The sequence below is a fragment of the Sphaerodactylus townsendi genome, linkage group LG05 (assembly GCF_021028975.2).
Source record: "Sphaerodactylus townsendi isolate TG3544 linkage group LG05, MPM_Stown_v2.3, whole genome shotgun sequence".
Classification (NCBI taxonomy): Eukaryota; Metazoa; Chordata; class Lepidosauria; order Squamata; family Sphaerodactylidae; genus Sphaerodactylus; species Sphaerodactylus townsendi.
Window position 1 is genome coordinate 103903494 of NC_059429.1, and position 15257 is coordinate 103918750.

Genomic DNA, 15257 nt, shown 5'->3' on the forward strand with positions numbered 1-15257 from the left:
CAGAACAAAGATTCTTGGGCAAATTTCTGGGATGTTCCTTCAGGGGGCGCATTTTTTGATGTATCAGTACCAAACTTTCAGGGTATCATCTGAAAACTGTCCTTATGGTACCCCCAAAGTTTGGTGCAGTTTGGTTTAGGGGGTCCAAAGTTATGGACCCTCAAAGGGGGTACCCCATCCCACATTCTTTGCTAAGGAGATGGGGCTACCCTTTTGAGGGTCCATAACTTTGGACCCCCTGAACCAAACTGCACCAAACTTTGGGGGTGCCATCATGACAGTCTCCAGATGATACCCGGAAATTTTGGTGCTGATATGTAAAAAAATGCGCCCCCTGAAGGAACATCCCAGAAATTTGCCCAAGAATCTTTGTTCTGCATTGAGTTTTCTGCATTGCTGTCAATGGGGGTTGCAGGCTGGAAGGGCACATTTTTGAAGGCACAGTCTCAAAACTTTCAGGGTATCGTCAGGACACTGCCCTAATGATTCCCCCCAGGTTTGGTGCAGTTTGGTTCAGGGGGGCCAAAGTTATGGACCCTCAAAACTGTAGCCCCCATCTCCTATTAGCTCCCATTGGAAACAATGGGGGATAGGGGCACCCCTTTTGGGAGTCCATAACTTTGGACTCCCTGAACCAAACCTCACCAAACTTGGAGGGTAGCATAAGGGCAGTCTCTTGATGTTTCGCTGAAATTATGGTGCCACTAGCCTAAAAACTGCACCCCCTGCAGGCCACAAATGGAAAACCACTAAAAATACCCAAAAACGAACCCAGCATTTTGATGCCCCCCACAAGGTGATGCCCTGGGCAGCTGCCCACCTTGCCCAATGGGCATTATGCCAGTGCAACAACCACTATCTACTGGGGGGAAAATACAAAATCCACAGTGTTTCAGAGAACATTCACATTTGTCTTAATAGATACAAATAGAAAAGATCCTCATATATTTTGTTGATATGCCAATGTTTCCTTCCTTTATAAAATAATTCATAGTTGAAAAGAAACCCTTTCTAAGGGCCTGTCACAAAAAAGAGTCAACTTTACCATTTACAATGTAAAAAAAAGGCAAATACAAATCTGGGTCATATAGTTCATTTTTAAGTCCTGCTATTGTCTGAGACAGAATTTTAAGTGTAGGGCTAATAAAAAAAGAGCTAGGCTTGAAAAGCTTCCTTCTATAAATCATCAGTGTACGTAGCCCTCCCAATCCCCACAGAATAGCACGCAATACTAGTTTCTGGAGAACTAGAATGAGAAATGACAGAAAAGAGACTCTATGTGGCTAGTAAGAAAGAGGAAATAAAAAAGCTCCTGGGATAGGAAAACAAAGGCCATTTACACACATTTATGCATTCCCTTTGGGTTTGATTCTTGGTTATGCACACATTTCCCCTTCTTTGGCAGTCTCCCTGCCTTCAGACTAAAGAATCCAGACTTTGGCACTCAGTCTTTGAAACACTCTTCCTGCAGAAGCCCGGTTTGCTCTTTCCTTGCTCTCCTTTTGTTCCCGGGTATAGACATCTTTATTTAGAACAGCTTTTAAAACCTAGATTTTAGTAAGCAGCATTTGAGGTTTTATAGGTGAATTTTAGTGACTTTTTATATGGTATAATATGATTGTACTGCATTTTATTCGGTTTTGTTGTACAGTATTACAGTTTGTAAGCTGTCTTGAATATGGCTATAGGAAGACAGGATATAAATACTTTTAATAAATAATGAATAAGTAAAATTTCCATGGTTTCTGAAAACTCTGAATCTGCTACTTTCCCTCTCCCTTCACAGGGAAAGCAAAGGAGGTCAGCATGTGTTTGGTTTTCTTTGCTCTCCCTGCCTTCCCCTGCCCCCACCACAGCAGTTCTTTCCACTCTTTGGGCCACTGTTTTGGGAGGATCAGAAATATACATTTTTCTTTTTACACTGAAATCAACAAGAAATTAACATGGTCTAGCAAACTAATGCAAGATTAAAGATGGCGGGTGGGGATGGGGAAAGATGGCATGCAAATAATTAGGAAGTGGTGGCCGAGCAAAATGACAGCTCTGCTTAACTAGGGATACTGTGCAGGAGAATCCCTATGCAAGCAAAAAAATGCAGGAAAACCCTACTGCCAAGAAAATAGCTACAGGGGTAAATAGTGCATGCCAAAAATCCCTTTTTAGGAAATGGGGAAAGATGAAATTTTAGTGTTAAAGTGGAACAAACATGGATCTAGCATCTATACAATAATATCTCCTACAATTGTGTGGTGAAGTGCTTTACTATTTAAAGAGGTTTGCAATGCATGAGTTGGGGTTGGTGTGGGAATGTGTTTGCTGGCAGAATTAGTTTGCCTGTTTTAAAAAAAGAAAAAAATATTGTTTGTGTAATCCAGTGACAAAACCAACAGAGAATGAAAAGGGTATGATTTGATAGCAGATTATTTCAGGCAGTGGCGTAGCGCCCACTGGGCGGAGGGAAGTGTGACACTCCAGGTGGAGCCACAACAGGAGCATTCTGGGGGCGTTCTGGGGGTGTTCTGAGGTGGAGGGCGCTGTGGCAAGGGCACAGTTTCCCCTTGCTCCACCTCTGATTTCAGGAATTACTTTTTTTACTTTTCCCCTTCTCCCTAGATTTACATGGAGAGTTGTGTGTGTGAAAGAGACAGAGTGTGTGTGTATGTCAATCACAATCAGTGAAAGACAGTAGTTAGTACGTGCTAATGACTCACCTCAGTATATATAGCATTTTTAATTGCAGTAGATATGCTATTTGAGTGGAAACACATCATATTTTTCAAATAACAAACCACTGCAGTTTCACTACAAGAAAAATACAGTATCTCCACATAACATCTGAACTTGATCCCATATAATAATCGAGTAATGGCACATTTCTTGAACAGTATAACCAACCAGAAAAGCATGAATAATACACATCAGCTCAATCAATACGCATCAGCTCAAACAGCTCAATCAATAAAATAATTTGAATTTAGAAATGTTTATATGCATATCTGGTTTTTGAAACATTTATGAAGTGATGTTATGCTTGACAAACATATTCCACCAAACAAATTGCTACCAACACAGCAACAGAAAGTCAGAAGCAATATAAGAAAAATATGATGAAATGGAGAAATGGAGGCTGAATTCAGCCAGACAGCTAAGAAACCCATTCTGAATTCTGTTATCAGTTCTCCACTGGTACAAACTCATCTACAGGTGGCTGACAATTAAAGCAGGGCCTTCTTGGTCATGGCTACCAACTCCAGATTGGGAAATTCCTGGGGATGGACCCCAGGAGGGACACAGTTTGGGGAGGGGAGGGGACTCAGTGGGGTGTAATGCCATGCAACCCACCTTCCTAAGCAGCCATTTTCTCTGGGAAAACAGCCTGGAGACCAGCAACCCTATGTGGCACTGAAACTTTGGAACTACCTCCCCAGGGAGATTTGTCTGTTTCCTTCTACTGTTATCCTCTGCCAGTGGGTAAAGACTTTTTGTGTTTTGCTTGATAGTCCCTTCCTAACAGTAGCCCTCTGTTTATATGTGTTTATGTGTTTTTTAAAGTGTTTCTCTCTTAAACACTGTTTTGATGTTTGAAATGTTTTAATGTCTGAAATGCCTAATGTTTGAAATGTTTGATGTTTATAGCCTTTCAATCCTGAGCTGGATGGAGAAGAAGTGTGGAAATGTTTTAAATAAATATATAGTACATACAACATAGGATCAACTTATTGTGTGGGCTGACCATATTATAAATTAAAGCTAAGGCTTTGGAGCCCCATTCAAAAGGGGAGTATCTGCTTTTGGGAGCAGCACACCAGTGGATTTGCCCTCTCCAAGGGCACTTACCCTGGTGGAAGGGCGATTCTGCGGGCATGCAACCACTGCCCACCTCCCCGGTGCTGAAACATGGTGGTGCCAGCATACCAGGGCCCCTGCCACCACCAGTGTTGCACGGGCAGGTTGGAGGCTGTCAGCTCCCTCCCAGCCTTTGCCAGTGTCATGCTAGGAAAAGTGGCACAAGTTCATTGAGGCCCCTAGAGGCTTTTCAGTGGTCGGGAGGCTTTTTCACTTTGCAAGCCTTCCCATGTCACTGGGAAGCCTCTTGGGAGTGGCAGGGTGGCACCATATCAGTGTTGCATCCCATCACCTCCAGTGTGGATGGGACTGCAAGACTCCTAAAACAAATGACTACATGAGACTCTCTCCCTTTTTGACAACTTTGTACCTTATCAGAAGCACGGATGTGGCCTAAAAGAGGATCCATGCAGTGTATGTTGGTACCACAGACAATTCCATCCACTGTGCTTAGGGCAGGGGACCTATAGGTTCAATTTGGAGTACAGGAGGCTGAATAGGAATTGGACACAATGAATGATGTAGCTTCCTCACTTCATGCAAATGTGCCCTAACAGCTTTGAAGGAGGCACAGATCAACCCATGCTATTTTCCAGGTCACCATAAAGAGCACATCTGGACTCATGGAACTTCTGCTTCCCTCTGAGAAGTATTCAAGAGACAGACCCCCCCTCTCCATCCCTTTTAGAAAACATGCACCCACCCCTAAGATTATCTGGCATTGGGTGGTCAGCCAAGCCATTAACAGCCAGTCAAGCCATTAACAGTCTAGTTAGTCTAGAAACCAACAATCCCAGTCTAAATTAGTATGGAAAACAACATAGTTGCTATAAATGCTAGTTCCTGTGCCATCATTTGGAAGCATCTATTTGAGACTACTGGGGTTAAGATACTATATAACATAAGGCAACCAGATGGCCAGAAGGCTGTGCAGGGTGGAGACCTCAGAAAGCACATGAGAAAGCTTGACAGTAAAACACAGACATGTGCCAAACTGACTGCTCAACATAGCTAATAATGCATACCAGAATATACTAGGAGTGTCACTATTAGACGGCTATTAATTTTTTGTTGTTGAGGAAGTCATTCTAAACCACAATTCTGCTTTTGTGTCTGTATAATCTTTAAGAAACAAATTGCCATCTATTGAGGGACAACATGGGTACATATATTTTATTCTATTTGAGCCCAAGGCTACCTCTCCTCTTCTATACTGTGTGCTGATACCTTTTTTCTATACATCATTGACCCAATTATTTAGGTAAGCCCGCCCAAAGCCTTATAGTCCTTGTTCAACATCAAAACTCTATCATGTGAGCCACTGTTGCTCCCAGGTCACAGATGGGAAAGTATAGCTGTTCCAGCCAAATTGTGCATTAAATCTGTGGTTTCACTTCATACCATATTCATTATCAATGTATTATATCTCTAATGGAACCCAATGATCCTGCACACATAGAGGTCAAAGTCATGGGTGCTGGGATTTGTAGACATAGGATAGCCCAGGATCACATCATCATAATGACCACAATATCAGCCACAATGTAGAGGGGTTTGTTCTCTAAATTGTTGCCTTAATTCATGTGTGCCTCTGCGCTTTTGAGGAGTGACACTTTCAGTTGAGGGCCATCATTAAGTGTGAACTGATCCTATGTGTACCATACATTCTGTTATCTGTATTGTAGCCATCTGACCTACAGCAGTGCAGAGGGTGAAAGAATGGTCTTTCTCCCAGAATGCTGCCCTGGCAGACCTGGCAAAACAGTGCCCTAAAAGGAGTCTGTTTCAGAAACTCCATCTTGGGACTGTATCTGACCTTGTGAACAAGAACACCTCAAGGACACCCCCCCACCTAATGCCTGGCACATACTCAGGAAATAACATTTAAATATAAACAGTAGCACACCTGGGTGAACCTAGTCTTCTTTTGTCTGTATTTGTTAACCTTTCTTGTGACCATCTATGTTGCAACACTCATTAAGGGTTGTTACCTGTTTTGTCCAACAGCCAGCCAATATATATATATACCTATGTATATGTAGGTAACAGATTACCTTTTTTTAAAAAAAAGGATCATGTGTATGTTAACAGCACTTACTCATGAGTGAACCTGGCAAGAGGACTGAATGGCCAAGATGAAAACAGGTATCTTCAGGCTATGCAGAAAGAGTATTTATTTGGAAAAAACAGCCTACTTGCACTTTGGCTAGAATCCAACTAGCAAAACATTGCTCTGCCAGCTTTGGCTGATAAGAAAACAAAGAACCTGTCTGACCATGTTATTTAACAATGCTGTAGTCTGGGGAAACAAAGATCATGCGCACCCACCCAGCCATCATAGATGGAATATACATTTCACAGATGTGTAGCTATGATATAATTCAGCAACTTTTCTTTACACATCCCAAATACCCAATCTCTCCCTCACAGATCCAGGAGAGAAAATTAAACAAGAGGATTGCATTGCATACGAATGGCATAATCCTCTGCCTGTTTTCAGAGAAAGCTATTTCTGGAAGATGCAATCTAGGTCAAAAAGAAGAACATCTTAAAGGGGGAAAATAATTATTGCTGCCATTAAAGGCAATGCGGGGTCAGTGCTGGCTCATATGATTAGTAACAGGCCTTGCTGTGGGACTTCAGCTTCTCACAGATTGTGCTGAGCTGCGGGGTGGCAGTGACAGGTCATTCCTTGCCCACGTTGTCATGCATTTGTGTTTCTTCTCGAACTGGCTCTTGATGCTTCATCAATGGCACACAGACTTGTGTGCTGATACACAGAACGCTCACAAGAACTGAGCAGCCAGCTTCTCCCTAAGGCACATAATCATGGATATTTGTAACTTCTTAGAACAAATGAGAAATTGTTAGAGCTCAAGCTTTTTTCCTAACTTCATCTATGTGAGAGTCATGGGGGAAGAAGAAGAAGAAGAGTTTGGATTTATATCCCCCCTTTCTCTCCTGCAGGAGACTCAAAGGGGCTTACAATCTCCTTGCCCTTCCTCCCTCACAACAAACACCCTGTGAGTTGGGTGGGGCTGAGAGAGCTCCGAGAAGCTGCGACTAGCCCAAGGTCACCCAGCTGACATGTGTGGGAGTGACAGGCTAATCTGAATTCCCCAGATAAGCCTCCACAGCTCAAGCGGCAGAGCTGGGAATCAAACCCGGTTCCTCCAGATTAGATACACGAGCTCTTAACCTCCTATGCTAGAGCATCTCCTTTGTATGCAGAAGTTCCCAGGTTCAACCCCCAGTCCTCTTTTGTCTGTATTTGTCCTCTCTGTATTTGTCCTCTCCAGCTACAAGGACCAGGTAATAGGTGACCTGAAACGCTTCAACCTGAGGCTTTGGAGAGCCACTGCTAGTCTGAGAAGACAATACTGACTTTGATGAACTAGTGGCCTGATTCAGTATAAGGCAACTTCATATGATCAGATGACCAGGCCATGGCTGCTTAGTGGTGAGAGAGTACATTGCATAAGCTCAGAGATAATTCCAATGTCATCAACCTTATGGGGGATCCCAAAAGATTTGGAAGGCAAGAGACATTCAGAAGTAGTTTACCATTGCCTTCCTCCACATAGCATCCCTGGTTTTCCTTGGGGGGTCTCTGAGACAGACAGGTTCTACTTCCTATGAGCAACCAATGAGAGTTGATGGAATGTTAGATCAGTTAGAAAACAGCATTTGAAAGTTCAGGAAGGAGTGTGGGAAGAGTAAAGAGAGAGGAGAGGGAAGGATTGGAGAGGTTTCTGAAATAGGGATGCAGAACTGGTAGTCCTTCCCTGAGGGAAATACGTTTCTGCCATCTTCACTGGCATCCCCTTCCCCCCTTCCCCTTTCCCCTTTCAGTACTATATTACAAGCATTTGGATGTACTGGACTGCTATGGTGCTGTAACACAACTCTCCAGATGTTTTTTTAAAAATCTGGAAAAGAACACACCATGGCAAAAGGCAGAAAAAAGTGGTGCTGATTGAAATAGTCTGAGTGCTTCAGAGCCTTTAGAGATAGCTCATAGATTGATTGAAGTAAGCTGTATGGAATGTCCATCTCTGTATCACTTTACTAAGAAACAGGACAACAACAGATGACATCTGCTTTCAAACAATAATCTGAAAGGGGCCATGCATGGTGCCACATACAAATACTAACCAGGGCCAGCCCTGCTTAGCTGCCAAGTTCTCGCCAGCTTGGGCTAAGCTAGGCTATTCAGGCTACTTCTGATGTTGTAAGGGAGTAAACTACTTAGACAGTCCAACTTTATGCCTTCCAGATGGCATGGGCCTCCACCTTCCTTATGAAACCTCAACAATTGGGAAATTTGTACCCTCCCTCATGTGATTACACCTCAAGAGCTCCTCCATATCTGTCTGTGATGAAGAATCAATAAGTAACCACATCAAATACTCTTAAAAGGCCCCCCTTTTTTGGAAATTTCATCTTGAATAATCAAAGAACAGGCCTCTGAACATGTCATTAATCTAGCCTCCATCTACTAAATTTCCCTCCTCTCCTGAAAAGGCACCCTTGCTTTAAAATTTCAGTGATAACCTCCATGGGCAATAATGTGCCAGTTTTGTATCATGTATCACTGGTCAGCAACTAATGTTATTGGAGGACCTCTTTGAGGAGGTGACAGACGGTCAAGGGCCAAGACACGCCTTTTCAAAGTGGATTGCCAGGAAGTCTTACCACAGCCATAGACACCATCCCGCCAATCCTCACTCACAAGGGCAAATTGTATGTCCCCAAAAGACTGGGTTGGGCCTTGAGGCTGCTGGTTGTCAATTCATAGGAGATACTCTTAGTGCTCTTGATGTGGTGTTAATGTTTAATGGCTTTTGAATTCACTTGCACGATGATGATGCATAGACAGCTCAGTCCAGCCCACGAGCTGTTTCTTTTCCAAGATAACCATTTAGCAAGGATCCCCTAAAACCCAGCCCATATTACCCCTTTCCATACAAGGGAAGAAACTGAACAAAACTGTCACCTTCCCACCCAGGAAAAAGAGTCAGGAGAACCTTGTATTTCTTTATTAAAGCCAGTGATTCAAAGTTTCTGTCAACCCCCCCCCCCCCAATTAGATGAGTTGGTTTCACTATTTCCACCCTTTTCAGTCTTACGCTTTGTAAGGCACAAAGGCTTGTCAGTGGCATGATCGAGGGAAGGTATTCATCTGTCTTCCTGGCTGTCAGACTGAAGCTACCTTAGATATAGCGCGCAACCTACATCTGAATGTATAGAATCAGAACACTGCATGGTTTATCAATTACTTGAAGGTTGTTAGATTTTGCCTACCGAACACAACACAGGCTTTAGTTGGCAGTGAGTAGGAATGGAGACTCTGTTTTCATAAGGGAGATATTGTGGGAGAGAGAGAGAGAGAGAGAGAGAGAGAGAGAGAGAGAGAGAGAAATGAAGAATGGAATGTGAATGGATAGAAAAGTCAGCATGCAAGAAAGGTCAAGTGGGCAAGGACTTAGCATTCCAGCTTCTTACATGTTAATAATACAAATAATACTATTCATAAAGTAATTACCAACTAGTCACTGTACAAAAAGTGAAATGAACTACTGAATGAAAAAGCCATGTGGACTGGAATGAACGTGCTGTGTAAAAGAACTCTCCTCCACTTTCTGCATTGAATGAACACAGCAACATCCTGAGCATTCCTTTGTGAAAATACACTCATGTGCTCATGCAAAGCTTATCAAGTTTTTTGTCCTTGTTTCCCCATCCCCTATTTCCAGCACCTACAATCTCCTGGCCCTTCCACAAACCCTGTTCCTCTTTAGCTCTGCGGTGTTTGCTGTTATTGGACTATTACCACAGAGATGCTTTGCTCTGCCTTGGGCCCCTTCCGCACATGCAAAATAATGCGTTTTCAAACCACTTTCACAACTGTTTGCAAGTGGATTTTGCTATTCCACACAGCTTCAAAGAGCACTGAAAGCAGTTTGAAAGTGCATTATTCTGCATGTGCGGAATGAGTCTTGGCTTCCTCACTGCAGTACTGTTTCAGGGAGCATCCCTGTGATGTCACTTTCTATACATCCTGTTTTTACAGTTGCCCTTGCCTTGCTATGATTTTTCCCAGACCTGATTTGATATGCCTTTGGATGCTATGTTGACAAGAAGGTATATACAGTTCTACAGGTTCTGTTCACATCAGTACAATTTTAGTTACTTCTGTCCTTGTGGGAATAGCTAGATCACTGTAACATTACAACAATCTATTGTAGCAGCACACTGGTTCACAGGTTCCATTAAAAAAAAACTGTTAGCCATTTTTATTGCAGAGATATACAGGGAACTGTGTAGGCTACATATTCTCCCTATTTGGAATGAAAAGGTTAAGAGATTTAGTTTTAAAAAACAAATTCAAAGCTGGGAATGCTACATTGTTTCAATAGAATTATAATGCTATAGTGACCTACTTAAAAGTCTGGAAAAACTCCTGTGTTGGCAGGGGGAAAATGATAGTTATAGAAATTCCATTGCCATGGCCTTTTCATTTGCAGCAGCCATTACAGCCACCCAGAAAATTGTGCTCATGTGGAAAGAGTCCATGTCTTCCCCTGGTACCTGGCTCCATAAAAGCTTGATGGTACTTAAAAAGAATGTCTCTGCTGCACTCCATATCCCATTGTTCCAATGGCCCCTTCATTCAACCTTCATTGCTTCCTGCTGTGAAGTCAAGCTGGGATTATCTTCCAAAGGTGAGAATGAACAAAGGGACTGGTGGAGCAGTGGGGTGTGGAAGCCACAATATCTCCACTTTTCAGCGCTACAAAGTTTTAAATAAAAATAGACATTACTGTTAGGATGATTCAACATTCCCTACCACCATCAACAACACATTTTCCCCCTGTTGCATTTGTACCTGTTGAAATTCTGTCTGCTATGCAGCTCTTAAGACCCAGTGCTTTCACCAGGAAAAAGGCAAAAACCTCAATGAGGGGAGGGGTAGAAGCTTTTGGATCCCATTGTAGTTGGGAAGAAATACCTTAAATTTGATTACAGTATAATTTAAAGAATGCCAACCCTGTCCAAGAAGTAATAAGCTGTCATAGTAGCCTGTCTAGGTATAGGGGTGGGAGGCTGTGGAGGTGAAGGACCTTAAACTTTGGCCTGAAGGACCTTAAACGTTTTTCCTATTCTGTCAAAGATGAGGGAAACTGTCTTAACAGAAACAGGCTTTCTGTCCCACTGCCAAGTACAATTTATTTTCCATGTAGCAATCCATAAACCTCTAAGAGCCACAAATCCCATGCTGATTGCAGTCTGAGCTGATTTCTTTGCAACACATATCACAGTACACACCACAGTTTTAATACAGACATCTAAATTCCTGTAGTCTGATATAACAACAAGAGCAATGGATCTTCTTGCACAGAATGAAATCTTTCAGGTCCAAGCCAACTGACTGCAATCAATCTCCCAAAACAGCAAACCAGAATTATGCAACAGGCCTGGGGGAATCGTCAAGATTATACTGTCCCTCTCCCTTTACATGCAGACTGCAAATTTATTGCTTCCTTATTCAAAAGAAACCATACTTTACCATTCCACCCAAGTCATAAACTATAGTTTGTTTTCTTGTTTTTCTTGGGAAACTGGACCAAACAAGTACCACGCACATAGGAACGAGCCGAAGATTTAAAATGAACAGTACTCTCTTTATGCATCCCTCACCCCACCCTCAGCAGTCCTATGGATCCACTGGGATTTACACTCAAATAAGTCCATATAGCAGTGATGGTGAACCTTTTTGAGACAGAGTGCCCAAATTGCAACCCAAAACCCACTTGTTTAACGCAAAGTGCCGATACGGCGATTTAACCTGAATACTGAGGTTTTAGTTTAGAAAAAACAGTTGGCTCTGAGGCGTGTGTTATTCGGGAGTAAGCTTTGTGGTAGTCAGTGGCTCTGCTTTGAAGCAACCATGCAACTCTTCCAGTGGGTAAATCACGACCCTAGGAGGGTTTACTCAGAAGCAAGCCCCATTGCCAGCAACCAAGCTTGCTCCCAGGTAAAGGATCGCGCTTTAGTTCTTCACATGAAAATTAGTGGGGTTTAACAGGGCTTATCAGGGTCACCTACACTGCTTCCCCAAAACTAGGTCTTAGGTTTAATGCTAATAATCAAGCCCAGAGGCCCAGGGCAGCCTAGATGTGTGGGGTGGGGGGGGCAACTCTGTTTGCACGTGCCCACAGAGAGGGCTCTGAGTGCCACTTCTGGCACCCGTGCCATAGGTTCGCCACCACTGCCATATAGGATTGCAATCTAAGGGATAGGTACCCTGAGAGAGAATTGTATATGGTCAGATGCTTTCATGTAAAAATGCTTATAGTGGTGTTGTTTGACTTCAATCTTCAATCTTGGAAGCAAGCCCAATCAAACTAAGTGGGACTGATTTCCATATAAACACACTAGAGTCAAGCAATAAGTTTGAGAAAGCTTTGGAGAGGAGATAAGGGTTCTGTTATGTACATTTATAAGGGCACAAATTACCAGGCGAGCCTCCCAGCCTTCAGGTGCAAATCAATTTTAACCCAGCAAGGCCTTAAAGTCTTGTCACTTTTTAAAGAAAATGTTGGAAGTGGCCCTTTCCTTGAGGTATCTCAGCCATTTTTTCAGGCTTGCCCTATAAGCAGGTCAGTTCATGCTTATTGCCTCATGATACAATCTCTTTCTGTCCATCTAAAAAGGAATATTAAATCCAATGCACAAAGGGCCTGCTATTCCAAATGAAGCCAGTTGAAACCCACTCCTGATGGTATCTAAGGAGAGAAGGGAGGCCTGAATTGAGCACTAGATTGCTGTGAATGGAGTCAGGTGTCATCTGGAGAGCAGGAATATTTTACACTGAATAAGAGGTTAAGGGTGGAAACAGATATTTTGGCAGAGCATTATAACCAGCCAGCTGTTTCTTGGAAATAGGTCACTTCTAGCAGTGCGGTCAGTGGTGGGATTCAGCAGGTTCGCACCACTTCGGCAGAACCGGTTGTTAAAATGGTGCTTGTAAACAACCAGTTGTTAAATTATTTGAATTCCCACCACCGGAACCAGTTGTTAAATTATTTAAATCCTACCATTGAGTGCGGTGTAACAAAAGTATCATTGTTTAATACCTATATATGACATCTGGAGAGCAGGAATATTTTACACTGAATAAGAGGTGAAGGGTGGAAACAGATATTTTGGCAGAGCATTGTAACCAGCCAGCTGTTTCTTGGAAATAGGTCACTTCTAGCAGTGCGGTGCAACAAAAGTATCATTGTTTAATACCCATATATGACAAAAAATATCTTTAAAGCATTTTCACTAAACCAGGAAAGTTTTGATATTGTTTATACACATATTCAGTGGGGCTTTTAATCTCCGTGGATCAATGTTATGTTTCAAAGTGGCTTGCGATGCTGTACCCACAGATGAATCCAGCCCCACAGATGAATCCAGCCCTCAAAAGTCTTTTCATTTAGGACAGTCCCTAATCTTGTCATACTTGAAGGTGCATTCAAGATTTTGAGAAATGATGGTGGGTGCCACAATAAAATGACTGTCATGAGAGTGGGTGGCACTAGGACCAATTGAAAAATGAGTGACACGGGGCAGGATTCAATCATAAAAACATCAGGGCATTCCAGGCAAAGCATCAACTTATAATGGAGGCAACTGTCAAATAGATGCTGGCAATTTAGCCTTGAAGTGCTACGTTGATCTAACGCTATAACACAAACATTGGAATATTCAAACAAAAAAAGCAGAAAAAATTTCACTGTGAAAAAGGGTGGGGTAAAAAGTGGTGCAGTTTGAACACTTCAGACATGAATTTAGATATGCTATATGACTTCCCCATGTCAATTTCCTTGGAATTGGGCCAACAATGAATAACAACTGGTTTAGAATGGCAGTAAGAAAGGGGCCTAATACATTCATAGTGGCAAAAGCTTTCAAAATCCTGTTGAAGACTCTGAAAATTTATGACATAATACATTCATTAATCTGTCAAGTTCCAAAAGGCTGCTTGTTATATTGAAATCAAAGGGGTTTATAACAATCCAAACATTTTGGTAGTCATGCTTAGAATGGCAGCTATGCAGCCCAGCCTTCTGCACTCCTACTCATAAACTCCTTTGGTGCTGAATGGAATTTAATCTCAATTGCAGTCTTGAAAATGCCTAAATTTAGGTGTTTTGTGATTTTTGTGTTTCTTATCACTCCTAGGTGGTTACTGAACCACTGGCAGTACCAGCTCCAAAGGTGTAGGGACAAAGAGGGAAAATGGAGAATATTTGATCTAAGTGTCAGCAACCAAAACCCAGCTCGGAATGTAATCACTATCTCACTGGAACAACATTAAATCAGCCAAAATTATCTTCTCAACTAAGGTTGCCCGGTCCCCCATGGCTACTGGCAGTGGATGTGGTGGGGGATAGCATTGCCAGCTCCAGGTTGGAAAACTCCTGAGGTTTGGGGGTGGAGCATGGGAAGAGCACGAACCTTAGTGCGGTTCAATGGAGTCATCCTAACAAGCATCCATTTTCTCCAGGAAGCTGATCTCTGTTGTCTGGAGATAAGCAGTAACTTTGGGGAATCCCCAGCCACCCGGAGGCTGGCATCCCTATTCTCATCAACACTGACTGTGAGCAATAGCTGAAAGATGCACACAATTGAGGAAGGAAGGAAGGAAGGAAGGAAGGAAGGAAGGAAGGAAGGAAGGAAGGAAGGAAGGAAGGAAGGAAGGAAGGAAGGAAGGAAGGAAGGAAGGAAGGAAACAAACACAATTTGCTTACTGTTGCTGGGAAGCGTCCGACTCCCACTGATGCTGTTGGCTGGGGGTGGAGAAATGGACCGAATAGAGACGGTGTCCTCTTCCTGGGAGCAGCCTGCCTGGATGGCTCGGAGGTAGCTGTGGCTCCGGGAGCGAAAGTAGCTGGGAAGAGGCAGATCCAGCACCTCCACGGTCACCGACTCTGCTTCACTGTAGGCTGATTCACACAGGCCCTCATACTGGTCATTCAGCTCCACCTCTCTGGCCTGTGGGAACAGCAGTGGTGATCTTTTCTGCCAAAGGTAACTTTGATTCCATAGGTCTTATGGGACCTCTTTCATTTTGAAAGCATTAGTCATATTTGCAAATGTACTAATTTTGTAAAGAAGGATGTGAAATGGAAGGCTAAAAGGTGATCCACAAACAAAAGCTTTCTGCAACAGTTCCCTGGTGCTGTAAAGTGATTTGAGATCCTCAAAGGAATGGGTGCATGAAGAAGTGAAAGCACCTAAGTAAATATGTGGAAAAAGAGCTCTGCAGAAAATTAATTACTCTGTGATGCTCAAAACAAGACATTGGCTGATTTACCACTGTAAGCTGTTCCCCTCCCTTGCCCTGCTCTGGTGCA

At 42.9% G+C, this 15257-nt stretch overlaps 1 protein-coding gene across 2 annotated transcripts in view; it reads right to left on the minus strand.

Moving 5' to 3' along the window:
• The window catches only part of DLGAP4 (DLG associated protein 4), a 388862-nt gene that overhangs the window by 61424 nt on the left and 312181 nt on the right, over window positions 1-15257 (minus strand). For both annotated transcript variants that reach the window (XM_048498812.1, XM_048498811.1), the window contains one exon: window positions 14652-14895. In XM_048498812.1, the coding sequence (XP_048354769.1) occupies window positions 14652-14895 (244 nt within the window). The remainder of the gene's footprint in view (window positions 1-14651; window positions 14896-15257) is intronic.